The 17,185-nt window shown below is 42.3% G+C and overlaps 1 protein-coding gene across 10 annotated transcripts in view; it reads left to right on the top strand.

Moving 5' to 3' along the window:
- The window catches only part of DOCK8 (dedicator of cytokinesis 8), a 135,924-nt gene extending 122,394 nt beyond the window's left edge, over positions 1 to 13,530 (top strand). For 5 of the 10 annotated variants that reach the window (XM_039544064.1, XM_039544062.1, XM_039544057.1 and 2 more), the window contains 9 exons: positions 984 to 1,127; positions 1,877 to 2,008; positions 2,949 to 3,083; positions 4,364 to 4,453; positions 5,990 to 6,226; positions 7,708 to 7,851; positions 9,586 to 9,692; positions 10,966 to 11,136; positions 11,674 to 13,530. In XM_039544064.1, coding sequence (XP_039399998.1) covers positions 984 to 1,127; positions 1,877 to 2,008; positions 2,949 to 3,083; positions 4,364 to 4,453; positions 5,990 to 6,226; positions 7,708 to 7,851; positions 9,586 to 9,692; positions 10,966 to 11,136; positions 11,674 to 11,734 — 1,221 coding nt within the window. In that variant the 3' untranslated portion in view covers positions 11,735 to 13,530. The remainder of the gene's footprint in view (positions 1 to 983; positions 1,128 to 1,876; positions 2,009 to 2,948; positions 3,084 to 4,363; positions 4,454 to 5,989; positions 6,227 to 7,707; positions 7,852 to 9,585; positions 9,693 to 10,965; positions 11,137 to 11,673) is intronic. The other 5 variants (XM_039544060.1, XM_039544059.1, XM_039544067.1 and 2 more) reach the window with 1 other exon arrangement.
- The last annotated feature ends 3,655 nt before the right edge of the window (positions 13,531 to 17,185 follow it).

Raw genomic sequence — 17,185 nt, 5'->3', positions numbered from 1 at the left:
GCTGAGACGGAGTTCAAATGTCACTTTCTGTTAAAACATGAGACTACATGATCTCAGTTTACCTTTTGTTTTTTCCAATTAAAAACAAATCAAAAGCTAGAAATTGTTGCAGCTATTGAAAGCTACTGATGCTGGGGTGTCTTTATGTTTGTGTATTTACATATAATTTAACAATGCTAATATTATGATGATATTGCATTTATATGTTGCTTTTCATTCAAATGGATGCCAAAGCATTTTCCAGACTTTACTAAGTGGCCTAAAAACTTAAATGCCTGATCCTGCAGGCTTTATTCAGTACATCTTCCATTAAGAAATTGACTTCAGTGGGAAACTTACCTTCAGGATCAGGCTCTAATATATTACCGGCAGTAAAATACCATTAAGGAGCACTGAGATTGAGAAATCAAACATGTATAAGTAAAAAAAGAATTCAAATATTATGGTTTCTAATGCAATATCCTATGCATTGCACTTTCCCGCACTTGCATAAGTGGAGTCAAAACCCATTTAGCAAACTTTGGGCTGATATGAAGCATGGAAAATGTAAGCTTGGAAGGATTTATGGAGGAGGCAATTATGCTCAGCCGACAAGGGGGAAGAGTTGTTAGAGTGAAAATGAGCACAACACCATGGAAACCTTTAGCGCCCCTCTCCCCGAAATGCAGCTGCCTAGAAGTCTCTCCCCTGCAGAGGGAATTTTGGGACTGGTGGGGAGTTTGGTTTCCAAACAGTGAGGTGGGAGGGAAACGTTGGGATTCTGGTGACAATCCCCTTGATCTCTAGTGCTGGGGTTTATGACGTGATAAGAGCTTCTTGATGGAAGGTAGCCTTGTATCCAGCAGCGGGACTTCTATTATTTTATTTCTGTTGTGTTAAGGCTCTTGTCAGTGAAGAATCTCTGTTGCAGGGTGTGCCTCTGTGATAGTCTGTTGGTTTTGGTTTCCAAGCCCTATGGGGGTCTCTGTTGTGATCTATTTCAGAATATCTCCTCCAACGTGCTGGAGGAATCTGCTGTCTCGGATGATATTTTGTCTCCAGATGAGGATGGGATATGTTCTGGGAGGTATTTCTCTGAGAGCGGCCTGGTAGGGCTGCTGGAACAAGCTGCAGAGCTCTTCAGCACGGTGAGTGAATAGACAGGGCGGGCCAAATTCATCCCTGTATGACTGCGCTGAAGATAATGGAGTTACCCCAGGGATGATTTTGGCCATTGGGTCAGACTCGCTCCTGTAAGTGCAAGGGAGTGCAGTTTTCACTTCTTGTGCCCTCAGGGGTAGATGCGTGGGGTGGGACTCATCCCTGGGGATTGGCAAGTTTAACATTCTGCCAAGGCTCCTGTAGGACCCCCACCAGTATTGGTTCCCAGGCTGGCCATGCCCACTTCTGGAGGGGGGATTGCTGTGCCCCAACTCAGGCAGACTGATCACTGCTTGGAGCTTGCAATTTGGTTTGCACCAGGAGTGAACTGAGCCCTCATTAATATGAATTAATACTGCATAGACTGTAGACCCTAAGAGTTACCCATATACTTTCATATAGAGCACAGTCAGAGTTTAGCCTCACAGTTCTCATTTACTTTAAAGAGAGTCATGCAGTTAAACTCCATCCAGCTCAGCACATGTATATATCACTAAGGAGCTTTGTGGATGTTTGATAAGACATTTTACTAAATTAATACATGGTAATATAATTATACTCCCATAGGCTCATAATCACTTTACTGATTTTTTTTAAAAGGTAAAACAGGCATCGTATCAGAAATATGAACTTATAAAATAACTTGTCCTACAATGCCTGTAGTGAAGATCCAATCTCTTTATATAGTGTATGAAAAATCAATTTCTTTCCTTTTTTTTTAATTCCCTCATACAAGGGGGGATTGTACGAAACTGTGAACGAGGTCTACAAAATTGTCATCCCCATCCTGGAAGCACATCGAGACTTCAGGAAGCTTACCTCTACTCACAGCAAGCTTCAAAAAGCCTTCGACAGCATTATTAACAAGGTACCTGCTGCTGCGGGTTCTCTATGAGCAAGTTGTGTGTTGCTGCGCTGCAGTGTTTGCTTATGGGATGGTGAAGATAAGACCATACAACCAAACAGGAGGACTTCCTTCCTCTCATCAGAGTTTCCATCTGTTTTGGACTACATGTTGTTGTAATTTAGATCTTGCCTGTTAAGGACAGTCTACACTGAAGAGAAACATAATGACTCAGAGAAACATGAAGAGATGGGAGAGGATTATAAACAACATGTATAAAAAGAGATTAATAGAACATTCAAAATATTTTAAAGGGACACAGAGTTAAAAAAAAAATCACAGATAAAATTTAGACCAGGTGAAAGCAGGCATGATTTCATTTGGCCACACACATTCAAAAAGAAAAACAGTTTTCTTGCCAGTGTTACTAGTCCCATAGATTACAAAAACAGAATTATAAAACCTAATTTACTTTTCAGTATTCATACTGTTTCTGTATTTCTCCTGGTTTGGACAATGAAAATAGATCAGTCAGTTTAGTTTCTAGTCACTTTCAAGTGCTCGTGGATTTTTACAATACTACAAAGTTTTGTGAGTTGCAAATACTTGAATGTTGATTAATGTTTGTTTTTAAAATGTTTCCACCGGAATTCTTTTTAAAGAAATATTTCTGTTGTTTTAGATTTGCAAAAGTGAGTTCATACAACACCTAAACTTTGAGCCAAATTTGAATCAACAGTGCCCCTTTTAACTTTTATAGTTGTTTTTTTTTCTAATAGGAAATTGAACTGTGCTATGTTAAACAAGGTGATATTACATAGGGTCATATTTTGCTCTGAAATCTGGACAAACCTAAGGTCCATGGGGTTCCTCATGTATAAATCAGATGAATAAGGCATCAACATTGGATTATATTTAAGGGAAGAAAAGCTAAATGTAATTTTTCCCCCTCTTTATCAATCAGGGTCAAAAGCGAATGTTTGGAACTTACTTCCGTGTTGGTTTCTATGGATCCAAATTTGGGGACTTAGATGAACAGGAATTTGTTTATAAAGAGCCTGCAATTACTAAACTTCCTGAGATTTCTCACAGACTCGAGGTAAAGAGATCATAGTTGTATAACTTCCTGCTTTGTGTTATGCTTTCTAAGAAAATAGTAGGGTGAATAAAGAAGTCACAGCACAGCAGCTGTAGGTGGTGGTAACGTACAAAAGTCAATCAAGTTGATTTATATTTCAGATCATTGTGTCTGTGTATCTGATACCTTGGATTGCAGCCCCTTTAACAGCAGGATGACATAATGTTAGGATTTTCATTACCCTGTGGTCCCCTGTCTTTAGGTGGTTGGCCTCCCTCCCTGTATAAGGAATTCAGGGACTTAACCTGAGGGGATGCAAGTTTTGTTTTGAATCCTTTTGAACTTTTGCTTAGGGCAGCAATGACAGATTCTTTGCTTTTTTCCCCTCCTTTGCTGGACTCTGCCTTTTACGGTATGTCTACACTTACTATTTAAAGTGCAAAAAAATCCCTTTTTTGTGCTAAAACCGCAGGAGCGTCTACACTTGTTAATGACTTTTTGGGGGGAAACTCAGAAGTTTCACCGCAAAAAGAAAACCACCTTAATGAGAGGCATACAGCTCTTACCGCTGTTCTTTTTGCACTGCTGTGAATGTGAAGACACGTTCTAGCAGTGTCCACACCTTTTGGCCTCCGGAGGATATCTCACAGTTCCAAAAGTGGCCGCTCTGGCCAGCATCTCCGCTGCTCTGACGCACGGACGTCCGCCTCTCCCCCTGTAAGCCCTGGGAAGTTTGAAACTCCCTTTCCCTTTGTTTGTAGATGTGGTGGGGAAAGCAGCCAGACAGCAGAAGGTTTTTTTAAAAATGCCACAGAAGAAACCAGGAAGTAATGAGGCTGCTGGGACATGAAGCAGGGCAGCATGGGGCACTGAGCAGGGACCCAGAATGCCTTCCGCTCACCGCCCCCTTCCCACAAGACCTATCGAGAGAGCTGCACTGTGGGATAGCTGCCCTACGGTGCTGCTCTCATTGGCGATGGAAGTGCTGCTAGTGTAAACACTCTCTGACGCCTGAGGAATTGAGTGAGTACACAAACCAGCGCTTTACTTTCACCGGTTGCCTATCACCGGTGAAACTTACAGCGCAAAAACTCTGTAAGTGTAGACATACCCTACTTAACAATTCAGTGTTGGGACTTCATGAGTAAGGTGTCTAGCCCTCTGCAGACTTTAACCCTTTCTGTAGCATACTTACTGCATTACATCCAGAGCTCCTGGTCTTGATCAGAGCAGCACAGATGACTTGCATTGCATTACAGATGGGTAAAATCACCTCTGAATAATTATTTTTTCCTTTTCAGGGGTTTTATGGTCAGTGCTTTGGGGAGGATGCTGTGGAGGTGATTAAAGACTCCACTCCTGTAGACAGAAGCAAGCTGCATCCCAATAAGGTACAGAAGATATTAGCCCAGCTTTTCGTGTGCTTTGAACTGAACTGAGCACTGAGTGATTGAAAAAAAGGAGAGCGCAGAGCTGCCTGTGAGACCTCAATGCTGACTCAGACAAGTAAAGCTGAGATGTGTGTGTGTCAGTAAACAAACTGGGGAGGCAACGTGGTCCAGTGAATAGAGCACTGGACTGTAAATCAGACACCCTGATCTCTGTCCCTCCTTGCTCTACAGCTGACCTGCTGTGTGACTCTGGGCAAGTCACTTCACCCCTCGGTGCTTCAGTTTCTCCAAAAATAAAAAGCACTAGCACTTGTGAGGTCTAGATGGACAGTGCTACATAAGAGCTACTGGGAGCAGACTAATAGACTTCAGAATGCAGTATGAAGAGAGTCATCACAAGAGGACAGGAAGGATGGTCCAATGGCTAGGGGCACTAGCCTAGGACTTTGGAGATCTCGATTCAAGTCCCTGCTGTACCGCAGACTTCCTAGGTGACTGTGGGCAAGTCACTTAGCTTCATGGTGCCTCAATTCCCTATCTGTACCATGGGGATGATAGCATTACATGGAGTGTGGTGTTGATAAATACATTAAAGATTGTTAAGTGCTGTACAGTGATGGGGGTCAGATAAGTACCTAAGGTACATAGACAAGGCTTGAGCTTGGAGTGAGAGGCAGTCTCTGAGACAGCCAGATCCTTATCTGTTTATCACTATAAAGACTAAGACACTGAAGTTCACGTGGAATTGGATCTGCAGCCAGTGCAGAGTTCAGAGTAAGCATATTGTGATAGGAAATCCTGATCACCTTCCAGTGCTTAGTGGAAAACTATATCTATCTCCACTCTACATTTTTGTTTAATATTTGTGGTTTCCATATTTCTTTTTTTCTCTTCTTTCTATGCTTGTTTTCCTTAGTTTATATTGAGCTGACATTAGTAAAAAAGGTACATGAGTGAAAAAATAAGACTTGTGTTATCTGTTCTGAATTTTGGTTTCTTTAGTACTTCTCCCCCGCCCCAACCCCAGAATAAAGTCCATGGGCAGTCTTGATTGGAAAACATATAGTCACTGCCTAGAGGCAACATGTTAGTTTTCTTTGGTACATTTCAATCAAATGGTTAAACCCACAGTGGGCCAAATTCTCCTCTCACACCATTGCAACTTCATTTAAGTCAGCAGGGTTTCACAAGTGTATATTCAACACCTAGGTAGTCCAGTCCTGCCCCTCTGAGGTCAGTAACAAATTACTTTAAGGGGAGTGGTACAGATGCAAAGTGGGGGAAAGGAAAGTGGAGGTACAGAACACTGAGGCCTCTGAGTAGGTTCTGGACAACATGAGGTCATTGCAGCTGTGGTAGAATCAGAGAGGTCCTGCTGTGTGTGAGAGCAAATTAATAATAAACAAAACATAGCCTGTGTGCTCTTCTAGCACATTCCATCTCACTGGGAGCTCTGTGATATTTCATGCATTCCATTTATTTCATAGTCATTTGTCTTGGCACTAAAACAAAGATTCTTCCTTCTCCCTCCTCCAGGCCTACATACAAATTACATTTGTGGAGCCCTATTTCGATGAGTATGAAATGAAAGACAGGGTGACCTACTTTGAGAAGAACTTCAGCCTCCGACGTTTCATGTACACCACCCCTTTCACCCTGGATGGACGCCCCAGGGGTGATCTGAGTGAACAGTACAAGAGGAATACAATCCTGACCACAATGCATGCTTTCCCCTATGTCAAAACCAGAATCAATGTCATTCAAAAGGAAGAGGTAATGGACATCTTTGTGAGAGCTGTGAATTTGAGTATGGAGCTCAGCCATTAGATAGGGATTGAGGGTGTTGGTGGAAGGGGATGATTTCAAGCTCTGTGCTGGGTGAGGAAAGTTTACATTTCTGTTAAATTGTACACTTACTGGCACTATAGAAATGCCATAGATTAGGTCAACGGATGCATGAATGCATGCTCCTGCAGGCTTCCGGAGCATTGGGGAGACAGGTGTTCCACATAGCATCCCATTGTAAGGATAATAGCAGAAGAGGTGTGACGGGAACGAGAGGATATCAGTTTTGTAAAAGTAGGAAGCACAGTGACCATGTTAGCCAGGAAGCCAATAACCTAGAATAAAAATAAATGCAGATATAGGACTTGATCCTAAGCCCGTTGATGTATTTCCATTGACTTTACTGGTGTATGGATTTGACTCAGAATTTACAGGAGGTTAAATCTGGCTGGTTTGAGTGATATTGGAGGGATAGGAGAGCCTGGGTTGAAGGTGGGGGTTGGCTCTGGGGGTGGGGGCAGGACAAGGAGGGAGGTGACAGCCCTAGGGTGAAAGTGGGGGGGTGGCCTGTAGCAGGGAAATTCAGGAGAGCCTTTGTGTGAAGGTGGGGCCAGTAGAAGGTATGGGGGGAGAGCCCAGGTGTGAAGGTTGGGGTAGGGGCTCCAGGCTGGATTGTGGTAGCCTTTGTGGTAAAGTGTGTGTGTGTGTCTCGGTGGCCCTTTCTCCCTGCAAAAGATGGGCACCAGCAATTTTCCTCCCCACACTCCTCCCCAGTAACTTTACTGGTTCACTTGCAGTCATAAGGGGTGGCGAGGCAAAGGGAGAAATAGGCTAAAGAAACTAACCTTTAAAAAGCGTTTGTAAACATTATTGTACCAAAGTAGAAAATGCAGCTTTCAAAAAAATGTATTTACGAAACATAACTTTGGGTGGTGGTGGGGAGATGCAGGTGCAACACCACTGACTGCTACATCTGGGCTTATTATGGCTCATAAGTGAACTAATTAAGCACTTGTGTTCAGGGCCCCAGGTCCTGAGTGTTTAGACAAAAAGGATAAAACTAACAAATAGCCCCCTCCCACACAAACCAAATCAAGGGTATTCCAGGTACATTGATGTTAGCCCAATTTGTTCTCTGAGTGGAGGTCACAATCAAATGTGGCTTCAAATATCTTATTTTGTTTTTGAATAAATGTTTTCATCCCCATCCCGGCAGTAGCACATTTTCTATGGCACCAATGGCACCGTCACACCGGGCCCACACTCGGAAGGGGCCCATAAAAACTACATGGGAGCCCACAAATATGTTTGACGCTGGGTCCACAAAAGATTAATCTGGCCCTGTCCTGGTTTTGACCACCCTGGCTGTGACCCAGCACAAAAACAGCTTCACTCAGCTGCAATGCCTGTAATGACTGTAATACAAGTATTACTCGGACAATAATGCATCTATCCTTACGTTGTATTAGTTCATTTTAACCCCAATTGAAGTTGCTATTGAAGACATGCAGAAGAAGACACTAGAACTGGCTGTTGCAACCAACCAGGAGCCACCAGATGCCAAAATGCTCCAGATGGTGCTGCAGGGTTCTGTTGGAGCCACAGTAAATCAGGTAAAGGTCAAGCTCAGCAAAATAATGTATCTTCTGCACAGCCTTTGGCGTGTTTCTTTTTTTCCCCAGTGTGCTTTCTTCTACCTCTTTTTGTCTTGCATTGGTGAGAGTACTTCCAGTCAGACTGATTACTTGCAGATACCCCTTTGAACGCTGCCCATTGTTTCTCATCTTTGTGGACTAACCACTAGGGATGGGAAAGCTTTTTTTCTGACGTTCAGAACAATCAGGATAACTTTTTGCCCACCGTGATTTATTTTTGTAAATCTTTGCATTTCCTTGTTCTGACCAAAGACAGAAGTGCTAAAATGTTAAGAGACAGGGATTTTTTACCCCAACTGGAAGCAAGAAATATTGGCTCTCTCACACCAGCCTGTTCCCATTACATGTACAGCCCAATTTCGCAGTTACAGTGGATTCAGAGAGTGCAGCTAATGTATGGATATGCATTTGAACCTCTAAGCAGTTACTCATACTGAATTGACTCATCTTTAGAGAGATTTTTCCTTCACAAGAGCACGAACCATCCCATCAACTTCAGTCATTTAAGGGAATACTCAAGGAGTAAATCTCTCTGCTGGGGGGCCACCAGAATCCCAGAACTCTTAGTATGTAAGAAAGTACCAAAAAACCCCCACAACCCTCAATTGTAATTTATTACAACACACACTCCTTAACAATAACCAAACATTATGAAGACAAACTAAGAGGAAAAAAGCAAGGCCCTAAGCATGCCTCAGCAGAGCTTGGTTCCCTTAATCCAGGGTAGTCAATAGGTGGACTGCGGACCAAATCCGGACCACCAGACGCTTTGAATGGACCATAAAATCTTTTTATTTACTTATTATTATCATTATTGTTATTATTTTTGAATAATTTTCTCTGGAGTCTGGACCTTGACTATATCTTGATCAAGAAATTTTGATCTTGATAAAAAATAATTGTAAAAGCAGCAAAGAGTCTTGTGGCACCTTATAGACTAACAGACGTTTTGGAGCATGAGCTTTCGTGGGTGAATACCCACTTCGTCGGATGCATGCCATGGGTATTCACCCACGAAAGCTCATGCTCCAAAACGTCTGTTAGTCTATAAGGTGCCACAAGACTCTTTGCTGCTTTTACAGATCCAGACTAACAGGGCTATCCCTCTGATAAAAAATAATTGATTACCCCTGCTAATTAGACCTACTCCCTTCATTTCCTATGGATTCTTCTTCCACCAAAACCGCCACCAGATTGAACTGCTTATAGGAACACGCTGTTTTGTACTGTGAAAAAAACAAACATTCTTTTCATGTTCTTAACCGTCTATGCTAGGAGTTTTGTATTGCCACCCATCACTATAGTAGCTGTGCATCTTCCATGTAAAATAGTTTGGCAGTAGGAAAGTCCCTGCTCACTCCTTTCCAGATGGAGATAATCCATTTTCTTTTCATAGAGGAATCAATGGCAATAGGGGATGATGGACAAAAGTAGAACAGAACAGAATATGTTGGATTGGCAAAGAAAAGAAAGGGAGGCAAAGAAGCAGTGGTTCATGCAACACAGTCAGGGAAAAGCCTTAAAAGGGCAGGTTCCTGCTACAATGTCAACATATGATTTTTTTTGTCACTCCAGCACTGACATAAAAAAAACCCAAACACACTCTAACCAAATAAATCAGTTTTGTGCTTCCTTTTCAGTTAATGCAGGAACTATGTTCTTTGTAATATTATACTGTGTTATTCCTATAAGGGACCACTAGAGGTAGCCCAGGTGTTCCTGGCAGAAATTCCAGCAGACCCAAAACTTTACCGACATCACAACAAGCTGAGATTATGCTTCAAAGAATTTATAATGAGGTGAGTGAAAGGAAAACTAATTGAAGATCTGTTGAAGCTGGAGTGTGGAACTGTAGCCATGTTAATGTCATTCATGATACAAATCAATGCAGTAAACATCAGGAGCTAGATTTTCACACCATATAGAGGCAGTGGTGCTGGAACACTTTTTAGAGTGAGGATTCTGTGCCCCCACCCCTTACCCTTGTCTATGACCCCTGCAGGGCCGTGACTCTGGGAGAGGGAGGCATGGATAAGGGGGCTGAGGCTGGGGCCTAGGTTGCAGAGTTGTGGGTGCAGGGTTGGCAGCAGGAACCCTGCATGTGGGGATGGGAGTGGAGCCTTGTGTAAAACCTGGGGATGCTGCAGAACCCCCACACCCATAGTTCCTGTGCCTATGTATACATGTATTAGTCAATGGAAACTCAGAATTCCCATTCAGTGGGAAATTCCAACATTTTCATAGACTCATAGAATATCAGGGTTAGAAGGGACCTTCAGGGGGTCATCTAGTGCAACCCCCTGCTCAAAGCAGGACCAATCCCCAGACAGATTTTTGCCCCAATCCCTAAATGGCCCCCTCAAGGATTGAACTCACAACCCTGGGTTTAAGGCCAACGCTCAAACCACTGAGCTATCCCTCCCCCGTTTCAGTTTCCTTTCTGCCCAAATCAGAATGAAAAGTTGAAATTTCCCAGCAAACAAGAATACCAAAGAACTTTGTTTTGGAAATGTCAAAACAAAGCGCTTTGTTATCTTTTTGTCAAATTTTGTTTAAATTGAGACATTCCTGTCTCAGTTTTGTTGACTCGGTGTTTTCTGGCAGAAAACTGTTCCATGACAAACTTTTCAACCAGCCCTGGGAGGCAGGAACATTTGCATGGATGCAGATGTATGTGCTTGCTTTGAGAGTGTACTGCCCGATATGCATAGAAATCTTATTCTGCATGCTCACAGAGTCAAATATTGAACCATCTAGTCGTGTGTGCATGCACATTGGGATGCAAGTTACGTATAAGGGCAACTTCACTGACTTCCAGTGGAGCTGCGTCCATTTACTCCAGTACAAATTTAATCTGGTGTCACAATGGTCATTGAAATGTGTTTATTTCTTTCATGTATTTTTAATATCTAATAAACGGTAAACTCATAATCAGAGGACTGTATGAGTCTGGCAGCAAATAATTGGACAGGCTGAAATTTTGCTTTATTTAACACAAACTCACCATAATACAATTTTAAAGTGTTTGTTGGAATTAACCGATGTGTTTTTTAATCTTTATTTTGAGATCAGATGTGGTGAAGCAGTGGAGAAAAACAAGCGCCTTATTACTGCAGATCAGCGGGAGTATCAGCTGGAACTCAAAAAGAACTATAGCAAGCTGAAAGAGAACCTCAGGCCGATGATTGAGAGGAAAATCCCAGAGCTGTATAAGCCTATAGTGAAAGTCCACAGTACAACAAGGTACAGCTAGGGCAATGGATGCCGTTTGTATGCTAACAAAAAGAGTGCCTCTTTATTTGTGAGATGTGAGACAGTTCTTCCCTCTGCTTCTGAGGTACAGCCCCAAAATTAAATAGAATAAAGTATTAATTGTGCTGCTCAAGCTGCTGTACCACAAGGTGAAGAAGGATGGATAGAATTTTTACACTAATATAAGAATCAGTTTAGAGACAGGTAATTAAATGTCCCGCCAGCTCCTCATTATTTGAAGCCTGTGGCGTTTCCCATGGTACATGAGAAAAATATATATATATTCCAGCACCTCGTGTTTATTGATCATGAAATAAGTGTGATCATTTCACTTCAGGACTGCGTGTTGCAAACCCAGGATCCAGATATATAAACTGTGGGATGCTTTATACTTACTAATATGTTGTTCTTTCCAACACCACTTATTTGCGTCAACGAAAAAGAGTCAAATATGTCTATCAGGTATTAAAATATCCCATTGTGTGATTGACAATCCCATGTTTTATTTATGAATTTATTTCATTTCAGGGATTCTTTTCGTAACTCTAGTTTTAAGAAATATGAAGCCCAGTCTTCGCAGAACATCTAAGGACTGTCTGCTTCAGAAAAGAAAGATCCATTTGCTGTGGATCAGCTATGAGAGGATACTCCAATGCTATGCAAACTGGGAAACTCTTCTCACAATGTAACATGTACACATTCTCAGCCGTTCGCACTGAGTGTTCAACGAAATGTACAGGACCAAAGAAAAATGGGGATCGGGCGGGAAAGAGGGTGAAAAGGGGGTTGACTTAGGCTGCTTTTATATTTATTGTAAAATATTGTTCAGAGAATTATGAGGGATAGATAATTGAATAATTGATTTTATTGTGCAGGGGCCAATCACTGTTTACAAAGAGACAACTTCCTGGGGTTTGAGTGAAGTGTCAAGAGAATCAATCCAGCATGCCTAATGGGCACTGGAGAATGTTACCCATATAGGTTCCTGTTCTGGACAGCACTTAAGCATGACCCACAGGACTGCCACGCAGTCTGAATGTTGAATGCATACTTAAATGCTGTTCTAAACAGGGAAGAATTTAAATGTGTGTAAATGCTTTACTGAATTGAGGCCCTAGCAAAGATGTATAATGTTTACAGTAAACTTTGCTCACTTATACTCCCTGTATCACAGCAATCTATGTACATTTTTTAAAATAGAAAGGACTATTTTCTTACAAGGCTTCTCACTGTGAAGCTTGAAAGGCAAGAAACAGCAAGCAGTAATTTCTGCATAACTTGCCTATCCTCAAAGATAGATCTTTTAAAAAAATGGTTTTAGTTAAATATGTGAGCTACTTCTCTGTGAGACTAAGATTTTTTTAACCAGTGTCATGTTCAGTAAAATTGACATTAACAGTACAGAGCTAAACTATACGTGATGCAACTCTTAAGTACACAGTGCTCTTTTAGAGAGCTCTCTGAAAAGAGACGAGCTACAGGAGTGCACTGTGAGGATCGCCCACAACGCATTTCATCTTTGTGAAGTTTTAAGACATAATCATAATTAGCACTTAAATATTTATAATAAATGAATAGTGCTTTGCACATTCAGAGCCCTGTACAAACATTAACTATTGATCCTCACAACACCTCTGTGAAATAAGCAAGTATTATTATTCTTGGGTAAGACAGAGAGAGAGAACAATATGCAGTGACTTGTCCAATGCACCTAGTGAGACAGTGTCAAAACCAAGATTTGAAAGCAGGAACTTCCATCTCCCAAATCCACACACTCAGTCCTGCTGACCACATGGATTCCCTTAATTCTTATTCTTTTAAATTAAGTTCTATGGAAACAGTAGTGCTGCTTTTTAAAACATCAGGATTTAATGGTATAATTCAGTTTTACATCATCTTGGTAATTTTTTAGTAAAAGATTAACATGATTATGTGAAATAGAAAAATACTTTGAATAAAAGGCTGTCTGTTCTGTGAATAAAATACGAGTTTTTTAAAATAATAAACCAAGGTTTCTCCCTCGTACTTTGTTTTCAGAGTAGCACCCAGCCAAAGCATTTCAGAAGGGACAGTGGAATTTCTTTAAAACTTATGGAGCATGATTCTCATTTACACAAGGACTCTGCACACTGCTTTGCAGTGTAAGCATAAATGATAGTCAGGCTGATGGATTGCTGGTTCCTTTGTTTTTAATTTCATAGAAGAACTGAAAGCATTTTGACCCTTCATGGGCATCTCCAATCTTCCCATTCTGAAATGTGTACATTCCCCCAGCACTTACATCAACAGCAGAGCACAAATATATAAAAGTTTAAGGAGTGTTTCTGAAGTTATTTGTGGCAAATCCAGAGATTCACACCAGGATAGGAAAAGGAATGGGTTAAATAAACACTGGTATTTGTACTGATGTATAAAAACAAACTATTTGGCTGTAAGACTATTTCCCCGCCCCACCCCCACTCCTGGCAAAATTCAGTATTTCAGGAGTAGGTGCTCTGTGCATCTTGAAGCCAAAGCATCTGAAGTACGTAAGTAAACAGTCTATTAAATTAAAAGCCAACAGATGCCTCCTGAGAGTGGCTTTCCTTTAATTAAATTGCTTTGAAACATTTACAAACTAAACAGAAGGTTAATTTCCCACAGCCTGGTAACTATGGATTCTTGGCATGCCACGGCATTGTGCTTTTTATTATTGTTTTTAACACCCTTTTCTGAAAGATGATCAAAGTATCTTGAAGATCACAATCCACTGACCCTCCTCCCCCCCACAATCCAGCTTCACTGTTCTCAAGATGTTTATCATTTACAGCTAGCTAACAAAAACCTCAGGCAATCAAAACATGGGAACCCTACAAATATGCTGCATATTGCTTGAGTTGTATGCACTGTGTTTTGAGTGTCTAAGTGTTCCATATTGTGTGGTCCTGTACAATAGGTCTATTAGTCGAAGAAATACTTCAGAAAATCTACAATAGTTAATAAGGGCTTGATTTTGAATCCCTTGCTCACATTGGTGAGCTGTTAATTCCACACATAATCTGATTGCTCACCAGTCAGTAAGGGTACGTCATCCCTTGCAAAAATGAAACACGATGTGCATATTTAAGAGCTGAACTGTGTAAATTGTAAAAGTACTGAGTTCTGATATTCCATTTTGCAATAAAGTGTAAGTTTCAGTAAAACCTGAGAGTTGTGTTAGAGTGCCTTGTATTTTATCCGTGTCCCCTTGAAACAAAGCTTGACTAGTAACTAACTTTTCATTCTCTTTAAACAAAATCATTTAGGGTAAAATCCTGACCCCAGTGAAGTCAAAGGGGAGTTCTGCCATTGACTTCAATGGGGCAGGGATTTACTCTAGGAGTGGGTACCTGTACTCTACAGAATCAGAGAGTCCATTACGTGGTTTTCATGGCTGTTATACACCTGATGCTTAGAAGAGTGACTTGCTTCAGGCTTCCTTTTTGAAACTGTGCTTTAGTGCCCATGAAAAGAGATGGACTGAAAGCCCTGGAAACTACAGTTCCCGCTCCACTGAATATATTGCGGGGGGAAGTATCATCCCGGCTTCCACACTTTGGCCCATCAATGCAGCTCAACATTGTTCTGGGGATCGTTGCAAGGGTGGGGAGTGGAGTGGAGAGGAGGGAATGTAGCCCAGTCTCCATGTTCATTCAAACAAAGACTGCAGCACAATGACATCTGAGTTAAGGCCAGGTTTATGTGCTGAATGCATCCCACTTACCAGGCTGCATGTGGCATTCCATACCAAAATAAGGGTTAATTTATCTTAAGAGAGACTGGAAAGAAAAAAATGCCCTTTTTATGATGTGTGAAGAAAGCCTCTCATTAAAATAAATTGGAAATAGCAGGTCCTGACTTCCCTGTTTTGCTGGAAGATTCCTTAAAGACTGCAGAACTGACATGCAAAAGCAACAGCAAAATAGGCTGATATCTTGTGGGTAGATTTCCTATCATTCCATTGCGGGAGGCGGGGACATTGAGTCTATGAGCCCGAATCTCTAGTCTGTTACCCCGAGTGTATGAAGTTTCTGGGTAGCACAGAGACAATGAAATGTCTTTGCATCACTCCCAATTTACTGGGGATGTGGCCAGCATGACCAGAGCACTGCTGCGCTCTGTTTATTTTTCGCTGCTGGAACAGCCCGTTGGGCATCTCTAATGTACACTAGATACCAGACAAACACCCCAGTGGGTCCAAAACAAGAAGTGTGAAGTTGACTTCAAGCCACCATTGCATCCTTTTCCCTTTGTTTTTAAGCTGAGTGGTGTGGAGCTCATGGGGAACGGAGAACTGGAACCCATAACTGATACTTTGTCTCAGTCTCTCTCCCTCACTCCACTTCTCCGCCTCTCAAATGAGGGCTGGGAAACCTGCAGCACAGAGTTTCAGCTTACTGTGTTTTCATCTTCCCATATAAGTTCTCATGCTGCCCAAGGATTCCTCTACCAAAAAACAGGGAAGGAAGGACCTGATAGTCCTGCTGTTCCCACTTTTAGTTTACTTTCAAACTTCTCTCCTCCTGGCAGGTGCTGCTGTGCTGGTGACGTTCCAGATTGCAGCCATCTGTGGTGGCAGGGGTACCAGAACTCTAATCACAGCTCATGATGTCACAGATGGATTCATTGTGCCATGTTGTCAGTAACCCAATTGCTCGGAATATTTCAGGGAGGGAGGGAATTGTTTTAGAAAGGTAAGCTAATCCTTATTTCATTGCTGACTGGTGAATAGGACTAATAAACACACCCTATTACTGTTGTTATGAAGTTGATCTTAGCTCAGTTCTCAATGTAGCTTTGCAGTTCACCTTTCAGTCCAGCCTGTCTCTGTCTGGGGTTAGAGAGCTCTACATTCCCCTTACCAACAGCATGTTCCCCACTTGCATTCACCTGCTCCCCAATTTACACCCTGCTACTGTACACTGCTGTACTGACATTACCCTCAGACCAGGGCATGGTAGTCACTTACCCTCTGTAAAGCTACACTGAAGGGGAAGTAGAAAGGCTGAGGAAAAGACTCCTTAAGGAATAATAAACATAGGAGAGACAGCTTCCATTGATGATCCTCTGGCACAGGGTGTTTAGCAGCACTGCAAGCCAGTGAACTCAGTGCCTTGGAGGGTGTAGGTAGGGTGTCCTGCCTCACATGGCTTAATAGTGATCCAGCTGGGCTGGGCAGTAGCGTCATTTGGTTTGCTGGAAGGCTGGCCATTGTGTGTAAGGCCTTTGGGGAGGGGATGTAGACCAGGGAGGAAACAAGGACATTTTCAAACCCTCTATGGGACAGAGTAGAACTCTGGGGAGTATCTACAATTAGGAAAACATCTCTTCCTAGCAGCACCATTTAAATAATGAAGAACATTGAGATTCACTCATGAGTCCCAAAGAGGACCAGAGAGGATTGTGCAATAGCACATAGAGGAGAAACAATAAATAATGTGCACACTTCAGTGATTTACTGGAATGGTAATAGAGAATCTGCAGATACTCAGTACCACTGCATCTGGGGCTCCATTCATTCCCATGGCATAAAGAGGTGCAAGGGGCATCTCCCTAGGCCAGACTGACACTGACGGAAAGATTCACTCCTACTGCCTGCTCTCCTTCCTTCAGCTAGTGTGAGGCATCCTTAGGTTCCGCTGGGAGACCCAAAGGATTGCTCCCTGTAGAAACTCCTGAGGGAACATGGCAAATTGGACTTTTCCCACTAGCCTTGGCCATACCATCTGCCAAGGCATTCCATCTGCCTTTATTTGGGTGGGGCTGGTCCCTGGCAGATTTCCAGCAGGACAGAGGAGGTTGTGGCAATTTTCTACCAGTGTAATCGTCCCCCATGCAGACTATCTGCTGCTGGGGGCTTCCATCAGGATTTGTTAGCTCTTAAGAACAAAGACTTGCCAGACTGGTTCATTCCCATGATCCATCTAGTGCAGTTCCTGTCTCTGAGGGTGACCACTAGCAGATGCTTCACAGGAAAGTGCAGGAACCCCACATGAGGCAAATGTGGCCTAATCTGCCCCTT

This window comes from Mauremys reevesii, linkage group 6, assembly GCF_016161935.1.
Source record: "Mauremys reevesii isolate NIE-2019 linkage group 6, ASM1616193v1, whole genome shotgun sequence".
NCBI classification, from domain to species: domain Eukaryota; kingdom Metazoa; phylum Chordata; order Testudines; family Geoemydidae; genus Mauremys; species Mauremys reevesii.
This window is presented reverse-complemented; position numbering and strand designations above follow the sequence as displayed.